Below are 13,272 nucleotides of genomic sequence, written 5' to 3'. Positions count from 1 at the left end.
AGCACATCTAAAGCCCACAGTTGTAATTTTTCTCACCTTACTTGTCCTCCCATAATTTTCAGAACTAATAAAAGCTTTGCAAAGCACTTGCAAGCTTTATCTTTTTCTTTTCTTTCTTCTTTTTTTTTTCCTTTTTTTTTTTCCTTCCCAAATATCTGGATCCTGTCCTGGAAAATCACATTTCTTCCCTGCTCTGAGGCCTACAAAAGTCTCCAAATCACTGACTTCAAGGAAGTCAGTAAAGCAAGAGGCATAGAACATCTTTTTCAAATGCAAATTAAATCAGTTCTAGTCCTCTCTCAAGGCCTGATACTAGGTCTTCCAAGTTAGTAGTTCCTTACATTTTAGGGGTGGAGGTGGAGCTGTGGAGCCAAAACACCCTTCTCAGAATCTGGTGAAACCTACAACCAATTTCCCCAGAAAATTCCACACATGCCCACAACCTCAGTGGTCAAGCAGCATCCTGGACTTAGGATCCCTCCTCCAAGCCCACCTTTGCCTTTCTGTTCCCTCCACCCCAGTTTAGGGCCTGTGTTCAAAGTCCCTTAACCAAGAAATCAAGGGTCATCTCTCACAAGCACATTTATTGTTTGAACACCATGGCTACCCCTAAGGTGGTTCTCCAAAAACATCTTGGGCTTTAGAAGTTTAAGGTCCCAAGAAGGTTGTGACACTGGGTTCTCTCCCACTGTGAACTGTGTGCCAAGCCATGTCTTCATCAATGTGATTATTGCAAACGTGTGATCCGTGAGGACTGAGTTAGTGGACATTGCCATGGGGCTATTCCACAAGGTGCCTGGGGCTTATCTACTTCAAGCCCTGCCCCAAGTCCACTCACGGGCTGTCTTGTGAGCTCCTACAATTTAAAAGCTCAGTGTTCTTGCTGTTTCTCTTTCAGGAGATGTGAAGACCGTGTCCACAAAGGGCAAGGCCACCTCTGCAGGTGGGTGAGAACAGCAGGTCCTGCAGTGATGGGGCCAAAGGGACTGGTTATAGTGAATGGAACTGATAGCAGCCCCCTAGCCTAGATCCAATGCATAAATGAGCCACCTAATGTGGGAGAGTTTCTCTGAAGGTCTTCAAATGGTATGGGGGGAAGGGGGTGGAGGGAAGGGGAGGCACCATCTGGGGGCAAGGGCAGGGCTACAGAAGGAGCTTAGCTCACAGGCTGCACTGCCCCTGCTGGGTACCCACTGCCTGCCTGTAGGTCCAGGGCTGCCGACATGGCAGGAGCAACACAGCAGGGTTACTGTTGTGTCTTATGGACCACTATCTACCCCCTGCCCGCATGGGCTTCAAGGTGGCACTAAGACCACACACATCACCAGGACACGTGCCTTCCTAGTTTGCTCCCATGGTCTTGGGATCAAGGGGTGTCAGCCCATTTTAGATGCAATATATATATGTTTTTTTAAAAAAAGAAAAGTCCTGGCCACCCCTTAGGTGCTGAGTATAAATCTAGGCACTGTGGGGATTATAGAGAAAGAGCTATCTAAACTGAGACGTGGAGATGGGAACTATTCAGGTTTGGACTAGTAAAATGCAAGAGGTTGTGGCGGATCCACATTCATAGTCAAGAATTTTAAGCCTGGTGCTGGCTCTGCTATACCCTCTGCTGATTACTCCACATGCCTTATCTCATGTCCTTCAACATCCCCTGAAGAAGGTCAACTTTGAACCGCATCTTTTATTAAAAGGAAATAGATTGGGAAGTTGGGATTGACATATACACACTGCTGTGTACAGAATAGGATGAGAAACAAGAACCTACTGTATAGCACAGGGAAATCTACTCGATACTCTGTAGTGACCCATATGGAAAGAATCTGAAAAGGAATGGATATATGCGTATGTATAACTGATTCACTTTGCTGTACACCTGGAACTAACATTGTAAGTCAACTATACTCCAACATTTTTTCAAAAAAAAAAAAAAGATTTACCATAAAAGAAAAAAAAAAGGTTAAATGACCTTCTCAGGGTCACATGGTTCCTGCCCTTCACCAGCCACGGCCCTGTGTTCGTTCCAGGAGCCACACAGGAACCAGAAAGCCATGTTCACATTTACTCAGGCCCGCAGGAAGTCAACAAAAGTCAGAAATTTTGGAGGGAAGAGAGCCCGAGCCACTGGCATTCACCTTACCCTTGCCCTCTCTTCTACAGACATCCATGGCTACGACCACCGCCGCAGTGGAGGTGGTGGTGGCGGTGGTGGTGGCGGCATTGGCAGTGCCGGTGGGGGCACTGGCAGCGGCAAAGGCATGTGGGGGGCAGCGCCAGTCTGGTGCCCCTGCGGCTCCTGGTGCAGCTGGTGGAAGTGGCTGCTGGGTCTGCTGCTGACCTGGCTGCTGCTGCTGGGGCTGCTCTTTGGCCTCATCGCTCTGGGTGCGTAGTGACAGTGACCCCAATGCCCATTAAGATAGGTGGGAATCGGTGCCAAGTGTTGGGGCCAAGGGGCCCCAGACCATAGGTACAGACCCCTTGTTTGCACGTGAGGAAACAGGCTACAGGAGGCAAGTGGCCAAGGTCCCATAGCCACTAGGTGGCAGAGTTGGGACTCTAGGCAGCTCCTGTTTCCCGGCCTAGAGTCCTGTCCAGTCCCTGTGGCAGCCTATTCTAAGCATCTGGTTGCCTTGAATAATCAGGGCAGACCTTTCACAGACTTTTTACTTCCCATATTCCTTGGCTCTCAAACAAGCCCCCTGGGAGAGTGGGGACCAGCTCTTTTACCACCTCAGATGATGGCCAGCCTTCAAGGCTCCGTTCCAGTTTTGAGCAGCTCGCCTGCTGGTAGACAAAACAGACTGTCTCCATGTAAATATTCCAGCCAAATGTCCCCGTGGCATGAAATAGCTGCTATAAACTCCAGATCCCCTACTTCAGGCTCCCCTGGAGGGAGGGAGGGAGGGTGCACTTGGAAGGCACTGCTTTGGGGTCTCTGCAGCTGACTCTGCTTCCATGTGTCCCTTTCAGCGGAGGAAGTGAGGAAGCTGAAAGCACGTGTGGATGAGCTGGAGAAGGTCAGGAGCAGCCTGCTGCATTACGAGAAGATGGAGAGGAGCAGCCAGGATGCTGTGCAGGGTGCTGCACCCAGGACGGGGCCAGATGTGGGGAAATCTGGACTTGATGGCTACAGTCAGGAGGACCTCTGGCAATATGTGTGGGCCAAGCTGATAGCAGAACAGGAAAATGGTGAGTGCATCACAGGAAAGGGCCAGCAGCTCCCAGTCCCAGCTCCTATGTGTGGAGTGGTACTCATTCAGGGCACTCTCAAGCTCCCTTCATCCAGCCGCCTTGCCAGCCCTGGGAGTGAGAGAAGATCAGTGTTGTAATCCCATTTTATGGCTAGGAAAACTGAAACACAGAGAGAACTGCCCAAGATCAAGGTCACACAACCTGTGCACGTTAGAATCTGATTGCTAGTCCTAGCCTCAGTTTCTTCCCGCCAGACCATGGTGATCCCCTTCAGGGTGTGTGTGTGTGTGTGTGTGTGTGTGTGTGTGCGCGCGCGTGCGTGCGCACGTGCGTGCATGTATATGCATGTGTACATGCGAGAGTGAGAGAGAGACGGTATGCAGCTAACTCAGGTTTTATCATCTCTTGTAGGAAACCTCCGAGGAAGCCCTGGCCCTAAAGGTATCACATTGGATGAAGCCCATTTCCTACTCTCATTTCCTACACTTGGAGCTGGGTTTTCTGGGAGGATTAGAAAATTTTTCTTTTTTCCAAATTGAAGAATGAGCAATGGAAAGATTTTACGGAATTTGTTGAGAGGGCTGAGAATTGGCTTTATAGTCAGAATATCTTAGAAGGGGAAGGGAACTAAGGCATCATCTAAGAGGAGCTCAGTGACATGTCCAAGAGACACAGACAGAGATCGAAGAAGCCACGCCACCTGCCAGCTCACCTTGAAGTGCTGTTTATGTGTTGTCACGTGGCCTTAAGACACTGGGAGAGAATGGCCCTTGGGCTCTCACCCCATCTCACAGTTTTCATGTCTTTCTGATTTTAGGTGACATGGGAAGCCAAGGTCCAAAAGGTAAACAGAACATATGGAAATTTTTACCTTAAATGCTAGTGAAGGTTGATGGTGTAAAGCAATCAGCAAGAGTCAGAAAATGTACCCTGCACTCACCCTGGCCATCTCCCCTGGGAGAGGACCACGAGGTGCAGAGAATCCTGTAGACCCTCAGGCTTTTGGGGAATAGAGAGCTTCATGTACACCTCTGGGGCAGCATAGTCCTTGGCCCCTTTCCAGGGGCTCCCACAGCAAGGATCCCAAGGAGACCTGTGTCCCAGGCCTGCATCTCCCCAGCTCCAAAGGACAGCTCTTACTGCACACCCCAGAGAGAGCTGGAGAAATACAGATTCCTGGGCCCTGCTGGGAATCAGATGCTCTGGGACTGGGCCCCTCCCCGCAGGTTAATTCTGATGAACCAGGTCAGGAATCACTGCACCAGGTGAGCAGCCTTCTTTGAAGGATCTTAGCCCAGGAGGCTGGGGGCAAAAGCCACCAGTCAGGAATGGAGCTCCTATGGGGGAAATTCAGCAGACACAGCACCACCTACCTTCAAGGAAAGTGGGGGGTGATTATCAGGGAGGAAGGACACAATCACAGGAAAAGGTGCCTCTCAGTGTTGGTTAGTGTGGGGGACAATCACATAATAACTTGGGTGGCACATGGTTGCTGTAGGGAATTGACATATATGTCCTCAGAAAAGTGGTTTGACAATTAGTGAGGCCCATGTGTGGGAGGAAAAGCTTTCCCATCCTCGTGACCACAAAAGTGCCCCTTGCTCTAGCTGAGAGGGGTTCACAAGCTTCAGTGTACATGGGAATTGCCAGATGATTCTGGGCTCCGCTCTGAGAGCATCTGACTGAGCAAGTGTGTGGGCAGGGCCATAGTCTCTGGTCTGAATCCCCCCAGGTGAGGGCCACAGGTGCACTGTCCATTCTGAGAATCACCATTGGAGACAACAGGGTCTCCACTCTCTCCTCAGGTCCACCTTCCTTCCCAGGAGGTCCCAGTGTAGGAATTGGGGTTCCTTCACTTGGTGGCTCTCAACTTCAGGATTCCCCTCCCCCAGGCACACAGCCTGGGTCGCCACCCCGGCCCCTTCCCCAGAGGCTCCAGCTTGCAGGCCACACACCCTTATTGACCATAATACAGGATGCTCGGTCAGACCTGAATTGCAGATAAATAAAAAATCATTTTTGACTATAATTATGTCTCAAATACTAAAAATATATTCAATGTTTGTCTGCAATTCAAACTTAACTGAGTAGCCCCTAGTTTTACTTGGTAAATGTGACAATCCTACTTGAATTCTGCTGGCAGCTCCTTTTGGGGACCAGCCCATGTTCTCTGGCTGACTTCTCTCTCTGTTTCCACAGGAGATCGAGGGTTCCCTGGGACTCCGGGTATGTAGCCTCTGATGGTGCCACTGGGGTTGTGGGCTGCCTGGTCCTGGCTCCTGGGTCCTGGGAGGAAGGCAGGGCCGAGCTATTCTTGTGTGTCCACAGGTATCCCTGGGCCCTTGGGCCACCCAGGTCCGGAGGGACCAAAAGGACAAAAAGGCAGTGTGGGTAAGAACCACTTTTCTGTTCACTTATTCCCTCATTCATTCATTCATTCATTCACTAAATGCTGGTTAAGTGCCTGCTGTTTGCCAGGCCTTGGTTTAGGTGCTGGGGAGATAGCTGTGCGCAAAATAGAGAACCTCTGCCTACTTTTGGGTAGAGATGGATACAGAGGGCAGGAGGTGGTTTGTGAAAAGGGATGACAGCCCAGCAGGGCCTTGGGAGTGCTGAGGGGTCATTTAAAATAGGGCTGGCAGGGAAGACCTTGCAGAGACTGTACCATTTGCACAAAGACCTGCACGCCTGAGGAGATCTGGGGGGAGCATTCTAGGCAGAGGGAGTATCCACAGGTCCCCAGGGCCCATGAAGGAGGTGGATCGTGGAGAGAGAGGGGCCCTGGAGGCCCTGCAAGGATTCAGCTTTTACCCCCAGTGAGTTGAGAAGCCATTTGCAGGTTGGGGCAGGAAATAGGACATGAGGCACTTGATTCCCAAACTGCCTGGCTTCTGTGTTGAACCTGGACTCTAGAGGGAGTGGCTCCAGGTGGCACCCTGCCAGCAAGATGCTGCCTGTGATGCCCCTGGTGGTGGCACTGGGTCCTAACTGAGGTGGCCATTCCTGTCTTTAGGAGAGCCCGGCATGGAGGGACCCATGGGCCAGAGAGGGCGAGAAGGCCCCATAGGACCTCGTGGTGAACCTGGGCCTCCTGGGTTTGGAGACAAAGGAGACAGAGGTAAGAGGCGATTCCTTCACCAGGAAGGGTAGCTGAGCTCCTGCTTCCTTCTTATATCCCGTGCCACCCCTGCCCCCTGCCTCACTAGCATTAGCTGAGCACCTGCTTGAGCCAGGGTCTGTGCTGGGCCCTGTGGAGATAGTGGTCTCATGAGACAGGTGGGCTGGGCTGGGAGTTCAGGCTAGGGACCCTGCAGTGCTCAGAGTCCACAGAGAAGGGCGGTCACACAGAGAAAGGATCTTCCTGAATGGGGACAGGGGCAGTCAGGGCTGAGGTGGAGAGCTCAAGGCGGGGCCTGACAGAAGGCAGAGCAGGTACAAGCCCTGGAGCCTCTCGTGGCTGGAAGGAGGTGGCGGGAAAGTTTCAGACATGAGCTCAGCCCTGGAGGGAGCTGGGATGGTGATGCGGTTAGATTCTTAACCATGGGTCTGCCTTTATCAGGGGAAACCAAGCACTAGACACCAGAAATCCTCCCAATGCCAAAAGATGGTGAATTAGAAGCCTGATTTCTAGTTTCACCTTCTCTTAAAAATGTTGCTCAACCAGGAACAAATATTGATTGAACACCTACTGGGTGTCAGACTTCATGGGACAAAAAAGGCTCTGGAGGTAGGAACTGAAGGTGTTTTGCTCTTCTTGGCCTCACAGAGGCCCCAGTGGCTCAGAGACCACCAGCAGGGCAGGAAGTGTCTCCACCCCCACCCCCCTAAAGGACACCACACTGGGCTGGGCGGGCAAGCAAACCGGAAGACTTTCTTAAAGGGCTCATCTCTCCTCAGGGGCTGCTGGTCCACCGGGTGTTCCAGGCCCACCTGGTGTCCCAGGTTCTGTGGGCCCCAAAGGTAAGCCAAGACTCCAGATAGTACCCACGTTTGCCACATCCGGATTGGATCTTAGAGGTCCAGGCACTGGAATCCCAGACGGCCCTGACATACGGCTTTAGGCCTGTGTGGGGCCAGCAGGCCCAGAGAGGGTTCCTCTACTAAATAGTCCCTGGGCCTCAAAATCGGGGCTGTTTTTGGCTCCATGTGGATTTAGGGCCTGTTTCCATCTCTCTTCCATGGTCCTGTTATGTGGTCCCTATATGAGTGGATGGATCAGCGAAGCTAGTTTGCTTGCTGGCAGGGGCCCAGGCGCACACATTTGAGAACACCGTGTCTGGGCAAGCTAGGCGAACGGGGCCTCCTCACTGTGCGATGCCCATGTGGTCACCTCTCCTCCCTGCCTCCACCCCTGCCCAGATGTTTGACCAGGAAGGAGGGAGGGGTCTCTTGATCCCACCAGCTGCCACTTCCTCCCTAAGGAGGACTTTGACGGGGGTCTTGGTGAGCATGCGGCCTCAGCCTGCTGCTCACTGTGGGGTCACTGTCCCTGGCCTTTACCTGACCCACCTGATAATCCTTGTCTTGTCGTCCTCCTCAGGTTCCAGCGGTTCTCCTGGCCCACAGGGTTCCCCAGGTCAGTCGCTTTTTTCTTATAAATAGACACTATTCCTGGGCCAAAGAGAAGGATGTTAAATGGAAAAAAAAAACTTAGACAAAAGAAGAAATCATAAAGAGAGCCTCCTGGAGAAGCTCATGTCTGCCTGTGTGTCCCCTGCGGCTGAGGTCGAGGACCCAACGAGTCCCATGAGAGCTATTCTGACCCAACTTGTGGCACAAAGCCCTCCGGTGGCTTCTGCATCTGGCAGCTCCCATTCTGTCTTGATCTGAGTGAAGTGCCTGCCTCCACTCATCCCCTGTGGGCCAGTTCATCCCTCTGTCCCGGGAGCCTAGAGCTGCAGCCCACACCATAAGGCAGGCCAACACCCCTGCCAGGGTCCCAAGAGGGGGGCCTCATGGCCAGGCCTGGTGATCACAGGGACAAGACACCTAGACCAGGATGATGTAGTAGGGACAGGGAGAGGAGTCCATGCACCGCAGCCCTTGACACTGACTTCAGGGAGTGTGTGTGTGTGCGTGCATGCGTATGCGTATGTGTGTGTACATGTGCTGTGTCCACGGCCATCCCTTCCAAGGCTGAGAGCACTCATCCCCCTGTGTGGTTTCTTCAACACACAGGCTCTGTAGGTCCCCAAGGGCTCCGAGGTGAAGTGGGACTCCCTGGTGCCAAAGGTAAGCTGTGAGGAGGGCCTGGAGGGGAGGAGGGTTATCACTGTGTAGATGCCACTCTCAGGAAGGAGGCCTGGGGGGACAGGCAGGGTCTCGTGGTCATGACTAGCAGCCTGTGTGGGGCAACAGGGGATGAGAGGAAGGGGCAGTCAGCACTGCAGGAGAGCCTGTCTTCAGACTCACACTCTGCCCCCTCTTGGTCGTCCCCACCCATGCTCTTTCACTGAGGTGTCCTTTTCCTTTTCAGGTGACAAAGGGCTTATGGGACCACCAGGACCCAAAGGTATGTTGCTCTCCCTACTGCTCAGATGTCACCACAGTCTGCTGACACCTGGGAACCCACCCAGATATGACCTTTGCCCTTGCCCTCCCAGATGATGTGGCCCCTGGACCCTGGGGCTGGAGAGATCTGAGATTCCAGTCCAAGTTCTCAGATAGAGAAACTGAAGCCCAAAGAGGGGAAACAAAGCACCAGCATCACTGTGCTGTGGTTGGGTGGTCCTTGGGGTGGCAAGGATGCAGCACTGAGGCTTCTCCCCTCTAGTCTGGTCCCCCCAATGCCCACTGGTGCAATGGCAAAGGCTGGGTCAGTTTACGGGTAGGCCCTGACCCTGGAGAGGTTTAGCGTTGTTCCAGGGCTTTGTTGATGCCAAGCCCTCACCAGCATTCAGCTGACAGTGGCTTACAGGTACAACAGGAACTGTTCTGCAGCCAGGGGGTCGCTCTTACTGGGTCAGATTGTTTTCTTTACTCCTGATTGATGCTTCTTTTTCCCCTCGCCTCTGCCCCATGTATATTTTAGGTGACCAGGGTGAGAAAGGACCACGAGGCCTCACAGGTCAGTGTCACACAGGAATCTACCGTGATTCACTGAAGACTTTTTGTAAATCCATTGAGCACTGGAGGTGGAGGGGGAAGAAGTATTGGAGTTCCTATTGTGTCTCAGTGGGTTAAGAACCCAATATAGTGTCCACAAGGATGCAGGTTCAATCCCTGGCCTCACTCAGTGGATAAGGATCCAGCATTGCCACAAGCTGCAGCACAGGTCACAGAAGCTGCTCAGATCCAGCAATGCCATGGCTGTGGTGTAGCCAGCAGCTGCAGCTCTGATTCTATCCCTAGTCTGGGAACTTCCATGTGCCGCAGGTGTGGCCATAAAAAAGAAAAATAGAGGTATGAGACAGACTCTCTGTCTAAAAAGCTTCAGGGAACTTGCAATCTAGACAAAAGAGCAGGACAAGATAAAATAAAGCACTGAATGGAGTATAAGGCAGAATCAACATGTATGGTCCAGACAGTAAATGTTTGGGGCAGAAAAGGGTGTTTATGACTGTCTCTGGTTCTTTTGAAGAATTCATTTGGGAAACTTAACTTCTTTCCAAAGTGGCAGAAAGTTGGAATTACTTGAACCTTTCATCCACTTACCTCCAGCCAATGTGCATGATTAAAAAGGAAATTAATAGTATTGGTGCTTTGGCTACAAGGGGCAGCTTTTTGTTGCCAAGGAAATAAGATTCATACACAGGTTCCTTCAGACTAGGCGTGGCCTCTGGGCAAGTCCACACCTACTGATGGAGTGGGGGCGGTGGGGAGTCCTGACCTTAGAATCAAGGAAGATGCTGTGTCCCCACCCTCTGGTTGGCACACCAAGCTCCTCTGGTTGAGGGGTAGCAGACTTGGGGGTGGCCAGGAAGGTGGAGAATTCTACCAGTGTCAGGCACCTCTAACCAGCTGGTCCATTTCCTTTGCAGGGGAGCCTGGCTTGAAAGGTTTGCCTGGTGCTGTGGGTGAGCCCGGAGCTAAAGGAGCAATGGGTGAGTGTCCCACAGCAACAAGCACCATGCATCTACCCTTCTACAGTCATCATCAAGGCCCTAGAGTTGAGATCTCCTAGAACTGCATCTCCCAGCTCCTGGGAGAGGCTCCATTTACAAGCTATTCCTGGATCTGGGCATTCCTCTTGGGGCTCAGAGAACTGCTGCTGTCTTTGAAGGTTTCTTACTGCTCTAGGGGTGGGGAGTTGGGCCATCACCCTAGTTCCTGCCTCTAAGCCATTCAGGCCCCTGGGAGGGCAGACAAGGCTGAGGTCCTCTGGAACGTGCAGAATTCCAGGTGTAGCTCTGATATCCCAGGGCTGGTCTCACAGCCAGATCCAGGGTTCAGCCCTTGGCCAACCCTGCCAGCCTGGGTGGCAGTTAGCACCATGTCCCAGAAGAGTTTAAGCCCCACCGAGGGGGATGTGGTGCATTCACAATCTCATTCATTTAACAAACAATTAGGAAAGGCTGGGCAAATAAGATGCCTTACCTCCTTCGAAGGGAGATAAAGCTTGTGTGAGGTGAGGAAGCCCATGGAGGGTACAGGGTGATATGAGGAAGCAGTGAGGGGGGAGGTTCTTCCAAGCAGAAGGATGAAGGAGGTGGCTTTTCAGATGCTTCTAAAAAGTAAGAAAGATTTTCATCGCATCAGTTTAGAAAATTCCATGCAGAGACAACCACGTGAGTGAGGAAAAAGCAAGAGCTGGTCTCAGAAGGACATCACTTTGGACAGAGGTCAGGATAATGCCTAAAGCAAAGGAGACGAGTCTTGGGGAACCTTGACCTCCAGGACCTGGAGTAAATGAGGCCATCATGTATTGAGCATCTGGTGTGTACGAGTCCTTGCCATCAGGGGCTGGAGATGCAGTTCAAAGCCACAGAACACCTCAGGAGGAGAGACAGTTACTAGTTTAGGAGAAGAGGGCAGGGAGAAACTATACCCCATGGGTGTGACAATGACAGGGACAGGGCTTCTTCCAAGTCTGATGGCTATGAGAGGGGCCACGTGCCCCACCCCCCACCTGGGAAACAGCTTGTGAGCCTGTAGGGCAGTCAAGGGAGTGAGTCCCTGAGTCGCTCCTAGACTCACTGATGAGCTCGGATCTGCTTTCCTAGGACCTGCTGGCCCCGACGGACACCAAGGCCCAAGAGGTTGGTCACTGACCTGCTCTCCTCACTCTCCCTGCCTCTCCTGCTTATGACTCCCCACCCTGCCCATGCCCCCAAACCACCACTCTAGTCACAATGCCAGAGGGTGTCATGCAGAAATGTGCCTGGTCCGGGTCTCATCCTCCTCCTTCCTCCCTTCTACCTGCCAGCAAGTTACACAGTAAAACCCCAAGAGACTACCAGCTCCGATGTGGTGGCCAGTCCCCTCGCTTAATGGAAAAATGTTTCCATGTTGATCATGCTCTTTCTAGGGGAACAAGGTCTTCCAGGGATGCCTGGAACCCGGGGCTCACCAGGACCTTCTGGAGACCCAGGAAAGCCAGGTAACAGAATGAGAAGAGGGAGCCAGCCCTGGGGTGTGTGTGTGTGTGTGTGTGTGTGTGTCCACGAGCATGCATGCGTGCACGCCTTGTTCCACTTTTCTTCTGCAGCTCACCACCAAAATGCCACAACTTCTGGCTTGCGCTGGGCACAGTGGCTGAGGGTCCTGAAACCTGAGTCACCAAATCTGGCAACTTGGAGGAGAGGGATCCACAATTGAAAGCAAGGAGTTCTAGAAAGGGGCAAGGAGTCTCTTAAAAATGGCAGTTTAATGCCACCTCAGTGCCTTGCTCCTCTGAGCCCTTCCCCAGCAGAATCCCCCCTCAGGCTATACCTGGACTCTCCCCAGTCTGGGGAGAGAAGCTGTTGTTAGGGTCTCCAGCAACTACCCAGTAAGAGCAAGACCCTCAGAACTGCAGGAGGAATGAATCCAAACAGGCCTAGAAAGCTGAGAGCAAGGTGGCAGTCCTCAGGGGCCTGTGAGGAGCAGGGGGCCTCCTGGTGGGTGTACAGATTAGGGAAGGCCCAGGAGGGAGCCTGGGGGCAGCATTAGGGGTCCATGAGTGAATGAACTCCCTGTGTTTGTAACTCTCAGATGCCAAAGGGTCTGTGACCCCAAGTGGGCTAAGCACCATGCCCTGATGGAGCAGTGGGTCACTTCACTGCCAAGTCCAAAGCACTGCTTCGTCCAGTGCTAGGAGGACCCTAGGGTCTGGCTGCCCCAGAGATAGGGTTCATCCTCCTCCACCCACCAATCCTTTCTGCCTGCTCCTCAGCCCTTCAACTCTCCTCTCAATGTGTTTTATTTTCTGTAGGTCTCACAGGACCCCAAGGACCTCAGGGTGAGTCATGAGGTCACACCCACTTCCAAACCCCACAACCAAGCCTCCCACTCCCAGCATTTAGCAGAGGCTTCTCTAGTCATCTTAGTGGTTCCTCTCCTTCTCTCACTCCCCTAGGAGTGGATTCAAGTCATTTTACTGTGGGTCTTGAGAAGCACCTTAGGAAGGAAAATTATGCAGAGAACAATCTAGAAATCATGCTGGAAGAGAAGAGATTAGATCTCGTGCAGGGACCCCCCACCCCCACCACCGGCCTCCAGCCACCAGAGGAGGCTTTGGGCCCAGGATTTCCAATAGCCCCACAGGGGCCACATCCCCCACGACATGGTAGGGGATGGGTGCTCGCCTCATGTGCAAAGGCCCAGCGTCTGTGGGACAGCCCTGGGGTCAGAGCCTGTCCAGTGGTTGGACAGTGTGCACCCACTTGGATTTGAGAAAATGTAACCCCTCAGCCCTGACTCCCAAAGGAAGTTAGGCAAGGATGTAAAATAAAATCAAGCAGCCGCTCCCAGCAGCTGAGTGCACAGGGACATCTTTTAAATGCTCCATAGCGGAGATCCATGACCAAAAGCAGGGAGGCTGGGGGTAGGGTTTGCTTCAGATATAGGAAGCCCAGCCCCCACTCCCCTGCACTGCAGGAGTGGGTGGGGACAGTGCTGCTTTGCAGGCAGCCAGAGGTCATAACCCAGAGGGGGTGG

At 52.6% G+C, this 13,272-nt stretch overlaps 1 protein-coding gene across 1 annotated transcript in view; it reads left to right on the top strand.

Annotated features, from left to right (window-relative positions):
• COL17A1 (collagen type XVII alpha 1 chain) overlaps positions 1-13,272 on the top strand; it is a 48,331-nt gene that overhangs the window by 20,717 nt on the left and 14,342 nt on the right. Inside the window, exons 16-32 of the mRNA XM_013983710.2 lie at positions 899-943; positions 2,164-2,385; positions 2,974-3,192; positions 3,607-3,636; positions 4,013-4,039; positions 5,395-5,421; positions 5,524-5,586; positions 6,209-6,313; positions 7,093-7,155; positions 7,736-7,771; positions 8,374-8,427; positions 8,672-8,707; positions 9,227-9,262; positions 10,176-10,238; positions 11,358-11,393; positions 11,663-11,734; positions 12,548-12,574. Coding sequence (XP_013839164.1) covers positions 899-943; positions 2,164-2,385; positions 2,974-3,192; positions 3,607-3,636; positions 4,013-4,039; positions 5,395-5,421; positions 5,524-5,586; positions 6,209-6,313; positions 7,093-7,155; positions 7,736-7,771; positions 8,374-8,427; positions 8,672-8,707; positions 9,227-9,262; positions 10,176-10,238; positions 11,358-11,393; positions 11,663-11,734; positions 12,548-12,574 — 1,161 coding nt within the window. The remainder of the gene's footprint in view (positions 1-898; positions 944-2,163; positions 2,386-2,973; positions 3,193-3,606; positions 3,637-4,012; positions 4,040-5,394; positions 5,422-5,523; positions 5,587-6,208; positions 6,314-7,092; positions 7,156-7,735; positions 7,772-8,373; positions 8,428-8,671; positions 8,708-9,226; positions 9,263-10,175; positions 10,239-11,357; positions 11,394-11,662; positions 11,735-12,547; positions 12,575-13,272) is intronic.

This window comes from Sus scrofa, chromosome 14 (genome assembly GCF_000003025.6).
Source record: "Sus scrofa isolate TJ Tabasco breed Duroc chromosome 14, Sscrofa11.1, whole genome shotgun sequence".
NCBI lineage: Eukaryota > Metazoa > Chordata > Mammalia > Artiodactyla > Suidae > Sus > Sus scrofa.
Note: the sequence above shows the minus strand (reverse complement) of the source record. Positions and strands in the feature narration are given on the sequence as shown.